At 42.8% G+C, this 20,999-nt stretch overlaps 1 protein-coding gene across 5 annotated transcripts in view; it reads left to right on the plus strand.

The window, feature by feature from the left end:
* SGCZ (sarcoglycan zeta) overlaps nt 1-20,999 on the plus strand; it is a 4,310,842-nt gene that overhangs the window by 2,129,498 nt on the left and 2,160,345 nt on the right. For 4 of the 5 annotated variants that reach the window (XM_069200719.1, XM_069200747.1, XM_069200728.1 and 1 more), the window contains one exon: nt 2,823-2,910. Coding sequence is in view for 1 of the 5 variants with exons in the window: in XM_069200738.1 (XP_069056839.1) it covers nt 2,928-2,939 (12 nt within the window). In the remaining 4 variants the exon portion in view is untranslated. Of the gene's footprint in view, nt 1-2,822; nt 2,940-20,999 lie in introns of all 5 variants that reach the window. The other variant, XM_069200738.1, reaches the window with a different exon arrangement.

The following is a 20,999-nucleotide window of genomic DNA, read 5'->3' on the forward strand; positions in this document are numbered from 1 at the left end:
GAATCCACAACAAGGCAGAGTCACAGAATGGTTTAAGCAAGAAAATGCTCACTTCTTAAAAGTGGCATTTTCAACCACACAATCTTAAAATCAACTTTACTAAAAGATGTATTTTTAAATTGTGAGTTCAGGGACCCCAAACTCCACATGTCCATCTACTCTCTAGGGGAATCTACACTTTAATCATTTTTAAAGGTAGCCCCCATATTATCCTATGAGAGAGACAGACCTTGCAACAGTTAAAAACGAAGTTGGCAGTATTTCACTGTCAGGACATATAAACCACATTACGATATGTCCTACCTTATCCATACACTGCACCCTGCCCTTGGGGCTACCTAGGGCCTACCTTAGGGGTGCCTTACATGTAAAAAAAAAGGGAAGGTTTAGGCCTGGCAAGAGGTTACACTTACCAAGTCGAATTTACAGTGTAAAAATACACACACAGACACTGCAGTGGCAGGTCTGAGACATAATTACAGGGTTACTTGTGTGGGTGGCACAACCAGTGCTGCAGGCCCACTAGTAACATTTGATTTACAGGCCCTGGGCACCTCTAGTGCACTTTACTAGGGACTTAACAGTAAAACAAATATGCCAATCATGGAGAACCAATTACGTACACATTTTAAACAGGAGCACTTGCACTTTAGCACTGGTTAGCAGTGGTAAAGTGCCCAGAGTAATAAAAACAGCAAAATCAGAGTCCAGCACACATCAACAACCTGGGGAACAGAGGCAAAAAGTTAAAGGAGACCACGCCAAGGATGAAAAGTCTAACAAAAACAGATTTAAAAATAGTATGACTATGATTAAGGAATCAAATGTATGGCAAAATTAAAATTGATAAATGTATGCAAGATGCTCCAAAATGGATATAAAGATTGCAGAAGATAATAGTTGCCTTATCCAACCCATTCACCAGTCACTAGCAGTGCAATAAGAAGTATAGTCAGTACTAAAGGGCCAGAAGGACTCGCAAGACTAATTTATGTTAATTTACGTAGTTCTTCTACTGGGGATACTACATGCAATTTTAAACATTTTCAAACTTGTTGCAAACCTGAAATAGTTTTCAGGGTGAAATACATAGCTAAACACTCTGAGCTTCTCAATTTGGGATGCATTCATAACTTCAAAGATTGTGTCTGTTCTTCACAGCACCTCAAAGGTCAGCAGTGAGGTCTTCTAGCTTCATAACTACTCTTATCCTTACCAAAACCTTCAAATTGAAATTTGAAGGGCATAAGAAATAAATTACCTGCATGCAGTGTACTTCATTGAGGTTTCTTTGGGTCAATACTTTGGCCAGTATCTCAAACCAGCAAAATATGAGTTGGTTTCTCAAGCAGATGAACATAATCCTGTGGCCCATGTGAAAGAAAACGACATAGACCTGGGTGCAGAGATTCAAGGCATGGTTCAACGCTAGAATCCTTCATTCTCCTGTCAGGCAGTAGACATTGGTCTTGTAGCTGGTAGTGAGGTTGGTGGCGTATGCAAGAGTTCCTAAAGTGGAGTTATCATGCTATTGATAAATAAACCAAGAACAATCTGTCAAATGTTCTCATAAATCACCACACACACATTTCCTGATTTTGCTGTTGCTAACACCATCCAACCCCTCCCAGAGCACTCTAATATCCAAACGGCATAGGAGAGTTTTGAAGTAAAGCATCCAGTCTAACTTTGAACACTGAGTATAGGTCTTGCCTACCCTTCTCCAAAGGGATTCTAGTCTCTCTGAGTAGTGCAACATTTTCCAACCTCCAAGTCTACTCCAGCTCTGGTTGCAACTATTGCAGTGGATTAGTAGCACCACACACCATCACTTTAAGACAGTGCACATATGATAACACTTTTGACTATTTCAAACTACATTACATTTGAAATAGGAATTCCATGCTGTTTGCATTTCAGAAAACGGGGATAGAAATAAATAGTTAAGTACGGTTCTTATTTCAAAGCTACATGGTTCTGAAGCAATAGGTGTCATATTCCAGTGCTGCCTGATGGATGAGGGAGAAATTAGCATGATGATATAACCATGGTCCACTTCAAAGTCTCGGTGAATGTGTGCTATTGCAAATATTCAAACAACGCTGGCCTCTGGTCTTTGTCTTTGCACTCGAGCATCGGCATAATGACGTTTGCAAGGTTCAAGTCCTGACTCCATGATACTGACCCTCCCCAGTAGCACATGTATTGTGTTCTTAAGGCCAAAATTATCAGTGGCCTAGGCCTCCACTTCTTTGCATATGGCATACGAAATGTAAATGGCAGGCTGCCCCCTTCCTTGACTCGACGTGACATCAAATAAGTCAGTTGCAACACGATCCAAATTAAACCCTTGGATATCCCATTTTTGTGCCCCACAATGATTTAGTGCTGAAAAGTTTGTGCTGAAGGAGAGTAACTCCGTGGTTTTGTAACTCATTAATTGCGATAATATACACACCAGTTGGGGGAATAAACAAGATGCTCTAATGCTGACCCTTTCCCACTGCATATCGATGCAAATAAATGGGAGTGATCGTCTGATTTGTTCATAAGTGATTTGGAAAAGACTAGTGACTACTGCATTTCAGTACATAAATAAGGACGTCACATTCTTTTTATTTATGCTATTGGGTGCATTCAGCAAAAAAGAAGACGTAGAACGGCAAAATTCTGAAACAAGGTATGAACTTTATAAAGCCGTCCTTCTAAACCAAAATGTGGAGGGTATGGTTCCAAGCTAATCTTGAGAAATAATTGTACTCTTTAACCCTACTTTGATTTCAGCCTTATGACTCTTAATCCTTGTGCTTTAATTCACCTAGGTGGTGCTAACAACGTTTAACCGAGGAAACAATCTACCCCACTTCACATGACTGCTCGGTCGCACTTGAAGAATTACAGAGAAGAGAGGTAGGAAAGAATGTTGGATGTCTCAGAAGGTATGAAGAAAGTAAACGTGATAGTGTGAGAACGTATTCATCTGTGACTGCATGCGCGCCATTAGAAATATCGCTATGGGATCTACAGACAAATTCTTGCATTTCAACATTTTTTTCAGAACCTTTCATGAGCTTTTACAGCATTGAGAATCCTTTTTTTGCTATTATTGTAAAGTAAAAATTCTGTACTTACCGTAGATCATTAAGCAATTTTGCAATTGGAGAAGTGACTGGGCACAATTGAAGCTCTAAATGGAAAACGCGCCATACTAAGGGCTTGTTATAGAAGGTGAATCAATATAAAAACATCCACAGATCATGTATATTCAGTGAATTTTTTTTTTTTTTTTAATTGTCTGGTTATCGCTCAAACGTGCAGATCAACTGCAATTGGCAGGTTATTCTTCGCAGCTCATGCATCAAATGTCATAACTCACGCCACGAGCCATGTTTTACACTTGGGTGGCTGCTTTTTTTCGTGCACTCTTGGAAAAGTGGAGCTTTGAGTACAGAGTAGTGTTCCTTGTGTACATTACTTGACAATGTCTGTGGTTTCGCGTGTTACACCTGAGCCTTTCCTCTATTTATAATTTTCATTACATTTTTTTTTTTTTACAATACACTATATTTCCAGCCCCCAAGCCAAATCCCTGCTCTCAATCTGCCGCTAGTGGCCATCCCACAGCCCGCTGGGCCTAATCTTTGCTCATGCTCAATGGCGATTAGCAAATGAGCTGGTCTATGATTTATGGCCAGGCACTCCTCCCAACCCACTACCGGCCTATTGGAGAGGAGTTTTTATTTTTCAGTGTCGGGATTTTCAAATAAACCATATTATGGGGTGTTCTTCTTGAGTTTTTTTTTTTTTCGTAGAGGGTTGAAGTATTTTGAGTGTTTTATGTGTTTTCATGTTTTCTTACTTTCGAGGCAAATTAACGATCCTGAACCTTTTTTGTACTTATTGAAATTTTGGAAGTCTTACTCGATGTCCTTCACTCCGATTTTATAATTGTGTGCCCCACAGCAGACATGGGCTTTAAACTCTATGCAGTAGAAAGCAAAAACCCTCAAGTGCAGGCTCACTTCATCCTGCTGATGGCTCACCAATTCCTGCGAAGCACTGTGAGAGTTCCACTGTGCTCCACCTCCGCTGTGTTCTGCTCCCACTGTAACTCATGTACTCCATCTCATGCACAGACCTCAGCTGTCTTCATATGATGTTTGAAATGAGAGAAGTCCTTTATGTTTTTGGCTGAGTTTTTTCTCAGAGCTCCTACAGGTTATCTTCCAGACGTTCAGCTTTTTTTCATCCTCGGAGTGAGGGAAGAATTCCAAGATGATGGAGTCCTATGATAGTCTCTCCTGCTCCACTGTCTCCCTGTATGTACACCACCTCTTGCTCAATTTTTGTCCCTGCTGCTGTTGTGGATGTGTCTGCTGCGTTTGACTGGCCCTTCTCTCACATTTTTGTTTGGTGGCTCAAGCAATCTGTCCCGCGCCCAGGTTCTTAGTCTGGTAGCTCTAGTTGTGATGGTGCCTGTGTACTATGATACCTGGGAGGGTCATTATCATGGGGTCATATTCTCTGAATGCGCCCACCTTGTGCAGGACCTTTCAGGCAACACTCTTGCCTCCAAAACATTCTGAAACAAAGAATGTCAATTAGTCCACAGACATCACAGGAATTTCAGCCTTAGTTGCATGTGTTATGCATGTTATATTGATTTGTATAGTGCACTAATCACCCGAGAGGGTATCCAGGTGCTTTGGCAGGTGTGTGGTTCTCAAGGTGCTTATAAGAGGAGCCAGGTCTTCAGCTTCTTGCGGAACTCAAGAAGTGAGGAGGAGGCTCTGATATGCTGAGGGAGGTTGTTACATGTCTTGGGTGCAACATCAGGAGAATGAGCTTGTGCTGGGTCTGCAGTCGGCTCAGTGCACCAAAAAAAACACTGAGTAGCGTTAGACCAGCCCCCTAATTTTCAAATATCAAACCAGGGCACAACTAGTGGGTCTTTTCTATGTAGATAATGTGTAGTGTTTTAATTTTAAATGTCCTCTTGGTGAAAATGGGAATGCCAGGATTTTTTTGCTTTGGATCACGCGGTGTTTGGACCTTTCTGGTAAGTGAGTCTCACTACTTGAACTTCACTCAAAGTAATTTCAGGGGAAATTGGACAGGGTGTTTTAACTACCATCGTCTGCCATTAATGATCAGGGTGCTGCAACGCAGCTAGGGTAAGTATAGAAAAATTGATGGATGAAATGCTTGAATTATTCTCAACCACTGGTAAATAACTTGGACTGCATCCCAGTCCCATCACTATATTGTACAGCTTACCACCTCAGTTTGGGTGCAGCTATATGCAAATTAGTCTTGACCCTGCTACACTGGGGGCAGTCCAGCCTGAACTGACAAACCGGTCCTCCCTGAACAAGAACCCAATCAACTGAGGACCGGTTTCGCCCTTGTTATGGGCTCATTATGGTATCCAGTGACACAGCTTGGTTCCAGTGAAACAGTGTGCAAAGGACCCACATCTGGGCATACCCATACCACTTAGGACATCATTCTAAAGTATATAAAAATAGATGGATGGAATGCCTGTAACAATCTCAGCCACTGGTAATCAATTACTTGGGGCTGCACTCCTGTCCATCATTATTTTGCACACCCTGCCACCTCAGTTTAGATCCAGCTATATTCAAATCAGTTTTGACCCTGCTCCAATGGAAATAGATCAGCCCCAAATGCCAAGCCAGGTCCTCACTGAACCAGACACAAGTCACTCAGGATTGTTTTCACCCTTGTTATGGGCTCCTCAATTGGTATAACTTAGGTCTAGTGACACAGTGTGCACTTGACCCACATCCGGGCATGCCAATCCCACTTAGGACAACATATTAAAGTGCACAAAAAGTTATGAATGGAATGCTGGTAATTACTCGTGTGAGGGTTAGGGGCACTGGAATGGTTACATGTGAATAGGCATATGTGCATGGGTGCAGGATGCATGTGGATGACTACACATGTGTGCAGTTTTGTAGATTTTCCAAATTGCTTCAAAAGCACTGTATTGATTATTTGTCCGGTAGATGACCCTCGGCATGTGTGGGTACAGTAGGCTTTCGCCAATGTCACAAAATACATACTTTGGCCTTGATCAGAGTTGTTGGCAGCCATCTTTGTGTATGTTCATTCGGAGTTGTCCCATCCACCATATTGTGAAGGAGAGCAAGGTGGATTGATGGAATGATGCAAGGCCCATGCGTTTTGCCTAATTCCAGCCACATTGCTTCCCAGAATGGGGAATGTGTCATGCGATGCCAGAGGATATGTGCAAGATCACAGCTCCCTACCTTGCATCACCAACATGTGTCATGAGGCAATGAGCAAGGTTTGTACAGTCTGAGTAAGACTTCAATGCCACTTATGGAGGATTTTAGAGTATGTGAACTTCATTTTGGCCTCTCTAAGGAATGTTTTGTGAGCACGTAAGAGTCCCACTCAATCTTCCTTGGCATAGACCCTGTGCAGGTCATATTGCCGGTGTATCCTAGCGTGTTACCTTGCTGGGATAGAAAAAAAGATGTTCAATGAAGAGATCAAAAAAGCTAGGGACTACACCCTTATATATGCCTCATGTTTCTAAAAAATATTGTATGGGAGGCCACTGGATTACAATTGTCACACCAGCTAGTTGGCTACATATAAAGTGAAGCCATTGGTGATGTGGCCATTGTTGTGGCCAATCTATTGTATGCTCAGATTGGAGGCCTTGAAAAGTTTCAAGGAAATTTCCCTCTGGTAGTTGTTCCAAATGCAGCATGACACTTGTGTGCACTGCTACAGAGGACGCTGGCAAGCCCCCGGTTCTTATGCCATGATTACACCACAAAGGTGCAATGCTGGCATATGAAGTAAGGAATTGTCTCCTAAGAGCTTGTGTGCCTTTTGCAATAGTTCTAATTACTGGGATATTCTGATTCTGCTTGATTCTCTGGTTCCTTGGTGCTTGTCTAATCAATTGTTTCCATTGCTTCCACCTCCTTGTGCCCATGTTTATTTTTTCCCACTGCCTTTCTACTGTTTAGTGTTTCTTTTATTGTTACCCCCACTTCTCATTGCTTTTCTTTCTTACTTGCTCTTGAGTTTTTGTTTTGCTTTTTCATTTCCTTGCTTCCCTTGTTTTTCCCCTTTTGGCCTCCTGCTCCCACCTACCACCTGTTCCCCCCTTTCTGATGGCCCAGCCTACTGCCACCCAGCGCCCCTTCCTCTTCCTAGGATCTACATAACGGAGGCTGCAGCACAATCCCATTAGGCAGGTCCTAGGCCCAGAACTCCCATTTCTTCCACTTCGCTCCTACTTCTGCTTCTGTTTGGCTTCCTGGTTTCTTAGCGCTTGTCTTTGTCAGTTTTTCCATTGCTTCCTCCTCCTTGTTCTCCCGTTTTTTCCCCAATTCCTTTCTATTGCTTTGTGCGTCTGTCCTTGTTACCCCCATTTCTCATTGCTTTTTTTCTCCTTGTTCCCCTGGTTTAATTGCTTTTTCTTCCTCCCCCATTTTTCATTGCCTTTCTTTCCTCCTTTCTGCTCCTTTTTTCCATTGCTTTTTTCATTGCTTTGCTTCCCTCCTTTTTCCCCTTTTGGCCACCTGCTCTCACTTGCTGCCTCTTTTTTCAACTCCCACCTAGCCCTAGCCATCACCTCCCAGCGCCTGTCCCTCCTCCGAGACTTACTTAATGGAGGCGGCCGTGCGGCTGCACCACTGGTGCACTAAAAAATTTTGGACTGCACCCACCATCAGGACCCCTGGTCCCCGGCCCTCCACTCCTTGAACACCAGACAACCCAGTGCCATGCTGCACTGCATTTTATGGTGGGACCATTCTCCTGAACCAGATGCACCTTCTCCTGCACCAGCACGACCACCATCATGCTGCAAAGCATCATGTCAACATCTTTTCATACCATGCCAGAAGCAACACACCGTCTCCATTGCCTACTCCTCAACATGTGCTTGTTATGCAAGCATTCCACCAAATTATGGAACCTCATTGCCACCCTCAGACCCAACATTGTCTTCCTCACCAAGACTTTGCTCAACCCCTCATCCTCCCCAGACATCACCACAGCAATTCCCGATGGATGTAAATTCAAACACCAGGACCTACCAACAAGCCAGGAGGAGGAATAGCCATCATTCACAAATAAACCATACAGTCCACCACTGACAACACCACCATCACCCTCATGGAACATCTAAACTTCAAGCTCCACACTGACAAAAAGACAATCATTGAGGCACCCTTGCATACTGACCCACAGGCCTGCCCTCCAGTTTCTGCAACACCATTGCAGATTTTTTTGCACCCCTAGCCTTCGAATGCATAGACTACATTTTCCACGGTGACGTAAACTTCCACATTGATGACCCCCAACAACAACATCACTGTTAGAAATGGGGCCTTTGGTTGGCAGTCAAGTTACCCCGTGTCCAACCAAGGACCCTCAGTCTAGTCAGGGTAAGTCACACACAATCCAAATTATCCTGTGCTCCTACAATCCAATTATCCTGTGCCTGGTAGCTTGGCACTGAGCAGCCAGGCTTAACTTAGAAGGTAATATGTAAAGTATTTGTGCAATAAATCATGCAATAACACAGTATAAACACCATAAAAGTACACCACACAGGTTTAGAAAAATATAAAATATTTATCTGAGTAGAATAAGGTCAATACTATCAAGTACAAGTTGAGCTATCATTTTGTAACTATAAATAGATTCTTTAGTTCTTTAAAAGCAAGAAGTGTCCCATGCAAGCACAAAGTACCTGGTTTGTTTTCAAATTATCAGCACGGAACCGCAGACTAGAAGATGCATGAAAAACGGGGAGGTGTGCGTTGGTTTCTCCGGGCGCACACAGATGATGCGTCAATGTTTTTCCACGCAGCAAGGGCTTTCTGTCGATTTCTGGCATGCAGACTTGGATCCTCTTTGGGTTGCAGGGTGGATGCCCCAGGGATGAAGAGGAGTAATCCTTGGTGTGCAGGATGAAGTCACAGGAGCTGCATCGATCCGAGGAAATTTCTGTCACACAGCAGATGCTGCGTCGATTCCTCTTGCAGGAAGTCACGCTACGTCGTTCTGGCTCGGCTATGCATCGAAGTTCCGGTCTGAATGCTGCTGTTACGTCAATCTCCGCTTGGGGAGCCGGGCTGCGTCATTCCGGTTCGGTGTTGCAGTGATTTTCTCACCGCAGTGCAGGCTGTGCGTCAATTTTCGCCGCACAAGGAGTTCTTTGCAGAGATGAAGTCTTTTTGGCCCTGAGACTTCAAGAAACAGGAGACAAGCTCAATCCAAGCCCTTAGAGAGCTCTTCTCAGCAGAGCCAGAGGGCAGCAAGGCAGCGAGGCAACAGCAAGGCAGCAGTCCTTTTCAGCAAAGCAGTCAGGTGAGTACTTTGGACAGCCAGGCAGCTTCTCTTAGCAGGTTGCAGGTTCTGGTTCAGAGTTCCTTTCCCAGTAGGTATGTTGTCAAGAAGTGCCTGAGTTGGGAGGGTCAGGGACCCAGTTTATATACCCAAATGTGCCTTTGAAGTGGGGGAGACTTCAAAGAGTGGCTTAGAAGTGCACACGGTCCCCTTTCAGTACAATCCTGTCTGCCAAGGTCCTAGTAGGGGGTTTGGCAGTCCATTGTGTGAGGGCAAGCCACTGTCCTTTCAAATGTAAGTCTCAGGCCCTCCGCCCTCCCAGCTCAGGAAGACCTATTCAGTATGCAGATGTGTGTAGGTGTGACTGAGCACCCTGTGTTTGGGGTTTGTCTGAGTGAAATGCACAAGAGAGCTGTCAACTAACCTAGCCAAACGTGAATTCAAAGGCACAGAAGGATTTAAGTGCAGAGAAATGTTCACTTTCTAAAAGTGGCATTTCTCCAATAGTAATATTAAATCCAACTTCACCAGTCAGTAGGATTTTGTTTTACCATTCTGGCCATGCTAAATATGACCCTTTTACTCCTTTCAGATCAGAATCTATCACTGAAACAGTATATGAGGGTAGCACTAATGTTAGCCTTTGAAAGGAGCAGGCCTCACAGCAGTGAAAAACAAATTTAGGAGTTTTATACTACCTCAACATATAAACTACACAGATATGTGTCCTGCCTTTTATCTACATAGCACCCTGCCTATGTGTTACCTAGGGCCTATCTTAGGGGTGCCTTGTAAGTAGAAAAAGGGGAGTTTAAGGCTTGGCAAGTACTTTTAAATGCCAAGTCGAAATGGCATTGAAACTGCACACACAGGCCTTGCAATGGCAGGCCTGAGACATGGTTAAGGGGCTACATATGTGAGTGGCACAATCAGTACTGCAGGCCCACTACCAGCATTTAAGATATATGCCCTGGGCACATCTAGTGCACTTTACTAGGGACTTGTAAGTATTTTAAATAAGCAAATTGGGTATAAACCAATGTCACCATGTTTTAAGGGATAGAGCATATGCACTTTGGCACTGGTTAGCAGTGGTAAAGTATGCAGAGTTCTAAAACCAGCAAAAACAGTGTCGCAAAGTGGAGGGAGGCAGGCAAAATGTTGGGGGATGACCACCCTAAGGTTGTCAGGTCTAACACACACCCTCACAAAAGCTGTGTGACAAATTTGCTGATTTCTTCCAAAACCATATATGATATAATATGAAATACTAGTCACATTGTGCCTATAGGTATGGGGATAGGGAGAATGCCAAAGACATAGTGGTACCTGGGTGCAATAACCATTTTTCTAATGTCAATGCCACCCCATAATGATAATTGAAGACCTGACCACCTGTCAAAGGAACTGGATGTCTTTGTCATTAGGGGAAGTATGTCACACTTCGTCATTTTGGACATACCCCTATTAAGGTGAATGGCCAAATATTTCATCTGTTGTGGAATCCATCAAAATTGTAATTGCTTTTTACCTATCCTCATTGTCACAGAAGTCATTTGCCCCAAATCACTTTGTAACCCAAAAAATGAAACAAGGCATCCAAGAGGTAAATGAGGGCAGACAGAGAGCCTCTGGTTTTGTGGGTGTCATGAGGACATTGTCTGCATACAGAAGGGCCTTAACTGTGGTTGACTGCATAGATAAGGGAAGAGCTGTATAGCATTGGCTATTGCCAAAGGTTCCAAGGCTAGAGGAAAGAGGACCATGGAAAGTATATAGGCCTGTCTTGTCCGCCGTCATATTTGAATAGTGTGAGGGAGGAACCCACTGCAGTTTAGTTGAGCCTCTGAGAATTGGGAGTCAATCCAATCCAAACCTGTTCATAACCTTCCCCATGTGAGACTATTTCACCAGGTTGAAGGCCTTTTCTGCATCTCCAGAGATGGGTAGCATTTCCTGGTTTGAGTTCCTAGAAGCCCACAGCAGGTCTGCCAATGTATGCTTCAGGTTTTTGGATGATTGTCCAGGGATGACATGACCTGGGAGCTGTGTATCAAAGCTGGTATAACTTATTTCAGCTGAGCCACCAGGGTTGTGGCTAGGATTTTAATATCAATGTTGATAAGGGATATATGCCTGTAACCTCTACAATCAAGTGAGTCTTTACTCTCCTTTGGTAATAAGACGATCATGGCCTTGTTGGAGAAGTTATCAAGGGTGTGTGATGCCTCTGCTTCCTTGAAGGAAGCATGCAGCATAGGTGAAACATGAGGCAGTGAAACCATCCCCCCAGGTGATTTGAACAGTAGGAGGCCAGTTATGGGATTCTCAATTTCCTCTAAAGTAAAGTTACCCTCTAAGAGGCTATTATATTCAGCCTACAAGGATGGAAGCCAGATCATACAGATAAATCTATCCTCTGCTAAGTGGTTGTTAGTGTTTGAGGCTGTGCAGAGAGATTCATAGCAACAGGCAAATGCCTCTGCATTGTCCTCCATATGCATATGAAGGCATCACTGTGCATTGTGTATGGCAGGGATCTCCAACTGTGCCTCTTTCTGGTGGAGTTGAAATGCAAGGAGCTGTCCCTCCTTTTCTCCTGGTTCATAGTGCCATTTCATTTTCATTAGTCTTTTCCTCTAAAGTGGTATAGTGTGTTAATAACAAATTTTGCCACCTTTTGGCATTGGCAATGGAGAGGGATCTATGTTCAACTTCACCTAGAGTTTTGTTATAGCGGCCTCAATGTTTTGGCTCTATGGCTGGGACTGCTTCCTTGTAATTGCAGTGTCCCTCGTCAGTAACCCACTCCAGGTTGCTTCCCTGACCATCCAAAGGATCTGGGCTGAGGTTACTGTTTGGCTATTCCCTGCATAATAAGTTTTGGGGTGTGCAAGGAGCTGACATTTTCCCTCTGATGATTTGTATTTGCATTTTCCAAAGTCTGAGTGCTGCCCTAGCTGGAGAACGATGGAGATTGCACAATGGTCAGGGAGTCCTCTGGGTAGTATTTGGGTGTCACATTGAGGGTGAAGCAGTTACCTATGGATAAGGAAGTAATCTATCCTGGAGGACATTTCATTATTGTGGCAATGTGGGTGTGTCAGGTTGCAGGCATCTATGAGACCATGGTGGAACATTACATCAGCCAGGAGTGCTCTGTTGCATGCATTTCTCCTCTGGGGTGGTTCAGGGATGTCAGTGATCAGGTCAATCATTAGGTGCCAATCCCTGACAACCATCACTCTTTTGTTCCCAAGTGCCATCAGTGTCCTTGAGAGGTGGAACAGGAAGGGGCAACAGGCACAGTTAGGGGCATAGACTATGGCTATTATCAGTAATTGGACAACTGCCTTTATTATAATAAAGCTGTATCTCCCCTTGATAGCTGACCAGGTGTGGACCCCCCTGTGGGGGAGAGATTTGTGGATGAGTATAGGCACTCCACATCTCTTGGACACCACAGTTGTATGAGCGATGGCTTCAGTAGCATAAGTTGTAAATGACCCTCACCACTCAGTTTCTCTGCAATTTGTCTGCTTCACAGCGAGTCAGGAGCTTTTGCATGTGCAAATAAATGATGCCCTTGTTATGGCGACAGTGGTGAGGCTTATCACGGAATGGGATGATTCCCCATTCCACAGGATGTATGTGCCAAATACTGGTGTAAGATGATGCAAAATTGTAGTAATTCAAAAATCAAGAAGGGATAATCAAGTGTGATCACCCCAGTTACCGCAGCCTTAGCACTGCGGGCTGTAACTCTGGCATCCCCTAACCAAACTCAGCAACTAGGATAGATCAGCGCATGTATGAGACTATACTTGGGTAATAGTAACACTAGGGCTTAGATATAGGTTGTTTTGCGATCAGGGCTGAGACCTATGTCTCTTGTTAATGGAAACTTAAAGTGTAGGCATGCTTATCAAGTGTAGGGCCTACAGTATTTTATCATGAATGTCCACTGTCTACATCCATAGTATCATAGGTCAAAGATCCTGTACCCCCAGTATATTCAATTGACAACAACAATACGATGTAATGCAAATGATACGTGCGCCTCCATCAAGGAGTTCACTCCAGGTTGTCTATCTTGAAATGTAGCAGGACAGTGGGGAGCGGCAATCAATTTGTAATATTGTTCATGGGGTTGCCATTCCCTAGAATGTGCTGGTGTCATTCTGTAGCCCCAAAACAGTGGAGCAATGCACTGTTGAACCTTGCCCTTTAGAGGAGATATGGATTTATCCCTATTTGTCAGAGACTCCATCACTCTCTGTCCAGTCTTCTGACTTGGGGTCTTGATAGGATGTCCTTTTGCAAATTAGACTCTGGTCATGCTAGGGGTGGCTCAGTCTTCATGTATGCAACACCCTCAGTGTCCAAGTACTCTGAGAGGCTGTGTAGTTCATAGAATTCTATGGTCTTTCCATTATTCGTTATCAGAAAAGTGGCGGTTCTAGTAAGCCATACTTGACATTATGCTGTTAGGAGTGGGGCCTCCCTGCCAATAATTTTTCTCAATTTTATTGCCGTGTCATGCAAGAAGTCTGCTGCTATATAGATTTGGTAGCCCTCACACTGGAACTGTCACTTGTGTTTCCTTACAGTTTGTAAAATCTGTCACACTTGGTCATGATGCAGAAAGAAGGCTATAATTGCTCTTGGCTGCTAGGAACCCCATGGCTGAATCCTGTATGCTCTCTGAATCTCTAGTGATTCTGTGAAGTGAGTATCCAAGATCTTTTGGAGGACACATTGGAGAAAGGCAGTCATAGCATTATTTTCCACACTTTTGTGCACACCAAGGATACAGAAATGTTTCCTTTGATATCGGTCTAGCTGTGCAAGCCTTCTGTACACCATGCCAAGCCTCTTTTGTACTGTGGTGAAATCAGTATGCATTGATTTGATGTCTGAGGGCAAGCCAGTGATCATGATGTCAAAGCCAACTATTTTGCTGCTCAAGGCTGCCTTATCCTTGGATTCTAAGTATTTTCTGCCTTGGGCCCACAGAGGGGCTCTCAGAAGGTAGTTGATCTTCACATGTGCCTTTGATGATGATATATGACAACTTTACAATGCTTAGAGGGAGGCAATGCAGCAGGGCTTACTTGTGTGGCAGTCTGCATCCTTGCACCGTTCCAACGTTCCAGCAGTAGGTTAAGAAGAATTTCACTACATTTTCAGCTCTTGCACTAAACTCACAGTTGAATCAGTACACCTCCTTGGAGAGACAAGCCCTAGCTCACAACTGAAGTTTACCATGGGTTCATGGTTAGTGCCCCATCGCCAAGTTAGCTTCTTTGCAGCTCAGAAGTTGCTTATCATAGTAGCAAAGTTGAGTGGACAATGTTGCTTGAGTCGATGAGTAGACTTCTGGTGCTGGGCCAAAGGCCTCGAAAAGAGGAGGGTGGCAGTAGGCATTAGCATGCAGGTAGCCAGTGTTAGTGGATGATTGGGGTAGCACTTAGCCCCTGTGGGCATAATAGCAGGTTAGGCTAGTGTTGATGACTGGCGAACAAAGTCAAAGGCCATAGTTTACTTTACGCAGAGACATTTTAAGGCCTTGGGAAAAGTTGGCACTGGCCCAGGGCTCTGTACTTTCAGGGGGGTCCTGATAGAGGCAGCTCTGTTCTGCAGACAGTCTTGCTCTGTTGACCTTGAATAAGTCTTCCACACATTGTTTTAAATACAATTTTCCTTTAATGTATTTTCATTGTGGGTGATTTTGGGTGTCTAACACAATCTTGTTTCATGCAACATCCATAAAATCGTAGAGCAAAATAGAACCTTTCATAAGACAAATTGGAGAGGGCTCACAGGTATTATTTGCAATAATATTAGTGAGCTGCTGCTGTCATCAAATATTGAAAACATGTCACTATCCCTGAATATTAGATGTAAACACATTCAGAATTCTGACCAATGTGCTTGTGCACTGCCAGTGACCTAGCCAAATATGGCATCAAAGAGCTAAACATGGATCCTAACTTCATAGCTGTTCCGAACAGGAGCCTCCAAAATATGTTTGGCCCAGAGCCCACATAATGCTTAAAATGCCTTTGACTTCACATTGCCTACTAGCTGCCCTGGGCTGAAAGATAAAGCAGTCGACTACAGTCAGGTAGGCCCGAACAGGCGGTCTAATACTGGCTGGCACTGAGGAAGGGGAGTCTAGTGTCTGTGTCAGCAATGGTGTAACAGGGTGTGCTGCCAGACTATGCTCTAGGCCCTGTCGTCCTCTGAGCTCACGGGGATTGGACACTCCTAATCAGCCTGCAGCTCTTACCGATGTTCCTCCCTTCGATGCAGGTATTCTACGCTATGCATTCCTGGCCTTCAGCAGTCACCTCTGTGTGGGCTCTTTATGGCTGTTCACTGTCTTTACACTCAACGCTTCCAGGTGAAGTACGACACTGGACCAATGCCACACCAAGGGTTTGGGGGGCCATTTGCATCATCTCCCATGTGGCCTTGGGATCTTGTCTCTTCCTGCTTTCTGGCTCAAAGGAAAGGGGGATCGGTGCCTACACCCTGGATATCTCTTGTGCATGTTAATTGCCCCTGGAAGTTGGTGTGCACATCCCGTTACAGCTCTGATTGGGGAGAATGATGTACCAAATGGCCGTCTTGCTCTGTGGCTAGCCTGCCCTCTTTGAGAATGTCACTCTCCATCTCTCCACAGCATAAACTGGCCTGTATTAAAACAAGCCAAAATCTCCTTTTCAAATTTATAGCATCAAACCAAAGAGCTCATAATAGTCTGCATAACTGTGTTACATCATGCATCGGTAGTATTTTCACATCCTACATGAAAAAAGCAACTAAAACATTAGCCAGCAATTATATCAGTTTTTGAACATTTCTACTTGTCAAGAGCTGGACGCTAAGAATTCCCGAAAGGATTAGTCTTTGTAATTCCATGGAAAGGTCAATAGACTCCAGTAGCCAATAAACTTTTTCTCACAATTGAACACACACTAATCGTTATTGGCTCTTTGTAATTTGTGGTTTATTTTATGGTTAAATCACCTTGTCTCCATCATATGTTCTTTTTGTCAGCTTGTTAGAAAAATAGAGCCTATTTTAATTAATAGAGCAAGACAAAAACAACAAAAATTCAGTTACTTTAGGGGCGAATTAGATGTAGAGAAAAGGGAGGTTTGGGCCTGGCAGCAGGGTTAATTTGCCAGGCTGACATGGCAGTGTAAACTGCACATACAGGCTCTGCAATGGCAGACCTGAGCCATGGTTAGAGGGCTACTTAAGTGGGTGGCACAATCAGTGCTGCAGGCCCACTAGTAGCATTTAATATACATGCCCGGGGCACATGTAGTGCACAGTACTAGGGTCGTATAAGTAAATTAAATACATTAACTGGGGATAAGCCATTATAACCATGGGGAGAGAGCACTACTTTAGCACTGGTTGGCAGTGGTAAAGTGCACAGAGTCCTAAAGCCAGCAAAAAGGAGGTCAGAAAAGTGGAGGAAAAAGGTTGGGGGGAAGACCACCCGAAGGCTATCAGGTCTAACAATGACTGATAAAAAGAACACCTTTTTAGCAGATATGTACTTGTCTGGAGAAGTATTACATCCTGATTTATCCTCTAATTGGCAAAATTCGACAAACCTTTTCCCTTGTCCTTCATGTCTGTTTGCAGCTGTAGTAAGGGTACAGGTACAGCCATTTGCACTTGTTCTATTTCGGCCTCTTAACAGGTTAAGGTGTTGAAAGTTGCCAGTAAATTACTGTCCAAAGTAGTTAAGTATATGTACCCTAACCCGCAGGGACATATAAAATCATACCTATAACAGGAAAACTAAAAATCCTAAAATGCTTCGTTCTCTTGTCATACAAATAAAGAACACAGGTGAAGTTGTCCGCTACTGCATTTCCAGGAAACCTGTAGGTGTGAGACATCACATAAATCCATGCGTGCCTGCCATTTGTGGTCAGCAGTGTGGCACTTGCACAACACTAACAGACCATTTTTAGTTGCATTTGCCAGGAGACTTTAGTATTGTGGAACACTGTTGCTATGCATCAGGTTACTTTTTTACGTGGATATTAGCAAACTGATGCTAGAAAAAAGAGGGGCCCTTATGCAAAATGTGCTATTGTTTTAGGAAAAAAACATCCGTTTTCAATACTTTCGAAAAATGGAGGTCCATGACTGCATCTGTAGGTTAGTTAAAAACCTATGCATAGGACAGACATACAGATTGTGCAAAGTACTGTGTTTTATCTCAGGTAGCACCTGTAATTTAATAAGAAGAGTGGATTTTACGAGTCCTCCGCAACGGAGTGCCTGCAATAAAATCAGGATTTTCACGGTGCTTTTCATTGTGACACAAATTATGCTGAGCACGTTGACCTCGCAATGGACCACTTACCAGCCTCAGCAAGTCACAAAGGGAATGTTTCTAACACAGAAACACACATCCTGTTGCACAGTCCCCTCTAGATCTTCTGCTCGAAACAACATCAGAGAAAGACAGGTCGTTGGAACAAGGGAACAAGACAGGTATAAGTAGCCTAACGATTAGAATCTACCCTACTTCTTACTTAGTGTGAAAACTATAAACAGCCCTAAATCCAATGTTTTGCGCACCTGAGAAGTATAACTTATATATTGATTTTGTAACATATCTATTGTGGTGGTGGACTTCACTTGCTTCAGGTTTCCAAAATAGATCAAATTAAACTCTTCACCATAATGGTAGTGAACATCAGCTCAAAAGCCGGCCAAGTTCTTCAACAATCCTCTTGTATTTAAAGTTGATTCGCCAAGGAATGATATTGAGCTAAAAATTTGCAAAGCCAAGTACATTTTCTCTAAAAGTGTATTTTTGTTACCTAAGTAATGACACTTTGGTATTCCTCACAAGCGGTACTTTTTGAAGGTGAATCATTAGCATCAATAAAAGAGCTGTGCAACAAAGCAGGTGTAAAAAAATGTGGTTTGTCAAAGGAAAAGGTATCTTATTTTTATAATTATCATTTTTTGTGGTGGAAGTAATGTCGGTCATACTTCTTTCTGTATAGTGGTGGGTAACGAGCCATGCTTAAAATAGACTGGAGTGTTCTATCATTAAAAACAGTTGTTATCTTAATTAGGTGATTGTTAGGAGAATGGTAAATATTAGGCACCCTCACCTGTTCTTCTTCTGTTTCATCATTTCATGCTATTCATGCGGTATTATTTAACCTTCTTCTCCAGCAGAACTTGTGTTAGTGACTTCGCTTTTGCAATTACTGATGCAAATTGAACATATTTACTATCTGCTTGAGCGCAGCCACCTCATTTCTAATAGAATTTAAGACTGCAAACTGAGCAGAAAATGAGTTTCCTTCGAAGTCGACCTTTCAATTTTATCCACATTTTTAATCATAGATCATTTCCCTCTTCTAGCTAAATTGAGTTTTTGACAAAAAGCGTGTATTTAGAATGATACATGCACTATCATTTTAAATGTTAGAAGAGCATTAATCCAAGGACACGACCTCGTCGTATCTCCCCTTGTTAACCCTACCTGATCCCCAACAACTCACTCGATTTTTGTGATTGGTCACTCAGAATATACTATGGATATTGACTATATTAGTCTCGATGACCAAGATGAAATATTGTTTGGTGTTTTGATTAATTTCTGGTGAACCTACACTGTATGGAATGTGTCCTACCTGCTGATGACAACCCATTCCATGGATCACTACGTGCCTATTTAATTCTATTATTTTCCTATACTGAAATCACATTGGTTATTTCACATTACCCTTATATCGAATTTGTGCCCATTTACCAACATTAGATGATCCACAATTAGTAGCAATGCAGTCATTCCAATTCAAATGAAGTTGAACAACTGGTTCTACAGCAGGGGTCTTCAAAATGGGGGACGGGCACCCTTGGGGGGGCTCAAGTGCTTCCAGGAGGGTGCACCAGGCTCTGACTAAAAAAAGCATTATGCTAACAGCAGGGCTTTGTTTTGAGCTGAAAAACATGGAGCAGTAGTAAAACGCTCTGTAAAGGACCATCAATAACTTGTTTTGTCATTTATATACAAGCTGGAATTATGTGTCAACATGAAAGAGACTCTAAATACTCTTCAAAACCCACACCCTTACTTCTAATAATCACACTGTGGATCCTTTTACACTTTAGTAAGTCCTGCCTGGCCAGAATAATATGTTTGGCAGCATGTATTTGATTGCATCTTTAAAACAGTAAGAGACCTTAACTGCAATGTTTAAATAACTGAAGACCTGTATTACAGAGTTCAAGATGAGCTGATAAAATGAACAGCATCCTTAAAGGAATTATCTCTTGTCCAGGACGTTCCCCCCTCTCCATCCATTTCTAGACTCCCTTCTCACTATAATAAAATATTCTGATGGCCATACTCCTGAACGAAATATGCATGCAAAAATATGACCTTTTAGGCTAAATGTGATAACTGGAACAGTAATTTAGTTTTTGAATGAGTAGTTTTTTTTCCCCAATTTTACTCAACTATGATTTTTGCTCTGTCGTTTAAGACTCACTTTGCACCTACAGATGCTCCAAGGAATCCTTGACCTGAGGTAAAATTGGTCAGACAAGATTCACTTGATGTGTTTTATTATGTAATCAGGGATATACATTTTCTATGGGTCTATGTGGTGCTTTGCACAGTGTATCATGGCCACAGAAGTAAATCCTTGGTTTATTGGAGAACTATTTATTTCTTAAATTGGGAATGCATTTTTAGGTTTTGTGTGTTGAAAGTGATTACTGATTGCAAGTTGGAGGATGTTCATAATCCAGGTTGTGAGGTCATTGAATTACATTTTTCAAAATCAGTATACCTTTTGCCTGTATTACGTACACAATAGATTATAGTATCAAACTCCTGATATGTAAAATTGATGGCTCCCATCTTCCTTCCATTTTCTCTGCTTTTTTTAGCAGCCAACTAGATAATCGTCATTCATTTCTTTGAGGAATATGAAACATGCCATCTGAGTGGCATTATGTAGATTTCGCTCTGTTGTAATTTGGAATTGGATTCGGTACAGGAACAGAAGGCAGTGTTCAGCAGCATCTGTGATAGGTGAAGGTACAGAGTGTGCAAAGATCAGACATAACATCAGCAATTGAATGTAGAAATCAAGAAATGTAGCTCTACGACACAATGTGAAAAATGTATTAACCCTGCGCCTAAAGTGCTTTGTGATGGGAATGTTCAATGAGATTGAGTATTTCTTTTAGAAATAAGTTGGTTTGTTTCAGCGAGGTGAGGTAGGTCGCATTTGTTTGGTATGTGATAGAGAGCTCATTCCATAGCCCAAAGTTGTTGAGCAGATAAATGCCTTTCGCATTTGCATTTCCAATCCAAAGCAGGATTTGGTTGGGAGAACACCACAAGCATCCAGTGTTGAACTGTTGGTTGATGTTCTATTCTATTTTATTAACCTGTTTTATGAAGGGCATGGCTACCCGACCCCAGGCTTCCCAGTGCTGGTCGAATTATCTGAAGTGAGGGAAAGAAAGCTGGTTACCGGAACAGATAATTTTTAACTGCTTCCTGAAACTCATTTAGTTTTTGTCTATTCTCAAAGTGATAGGCAAAGAGTTCCAGAGCTTAG

Source organism: Pleurodeles waltl, chromosome 1_2 (assembly GCF_031143425.1).
Source record: "Pleurodeles waltl isolate 20211129_DDA chromosome 1_2, aPleWal1.hap1.20221129, whole genome shotgun sequence".
Classification (NCBI taxonomy): Eukaryota; Metazoa; Chordata; class Amphibia; order Caudata; family Salamandridae; genus Pleurodeles; species Pleurodeles waltl.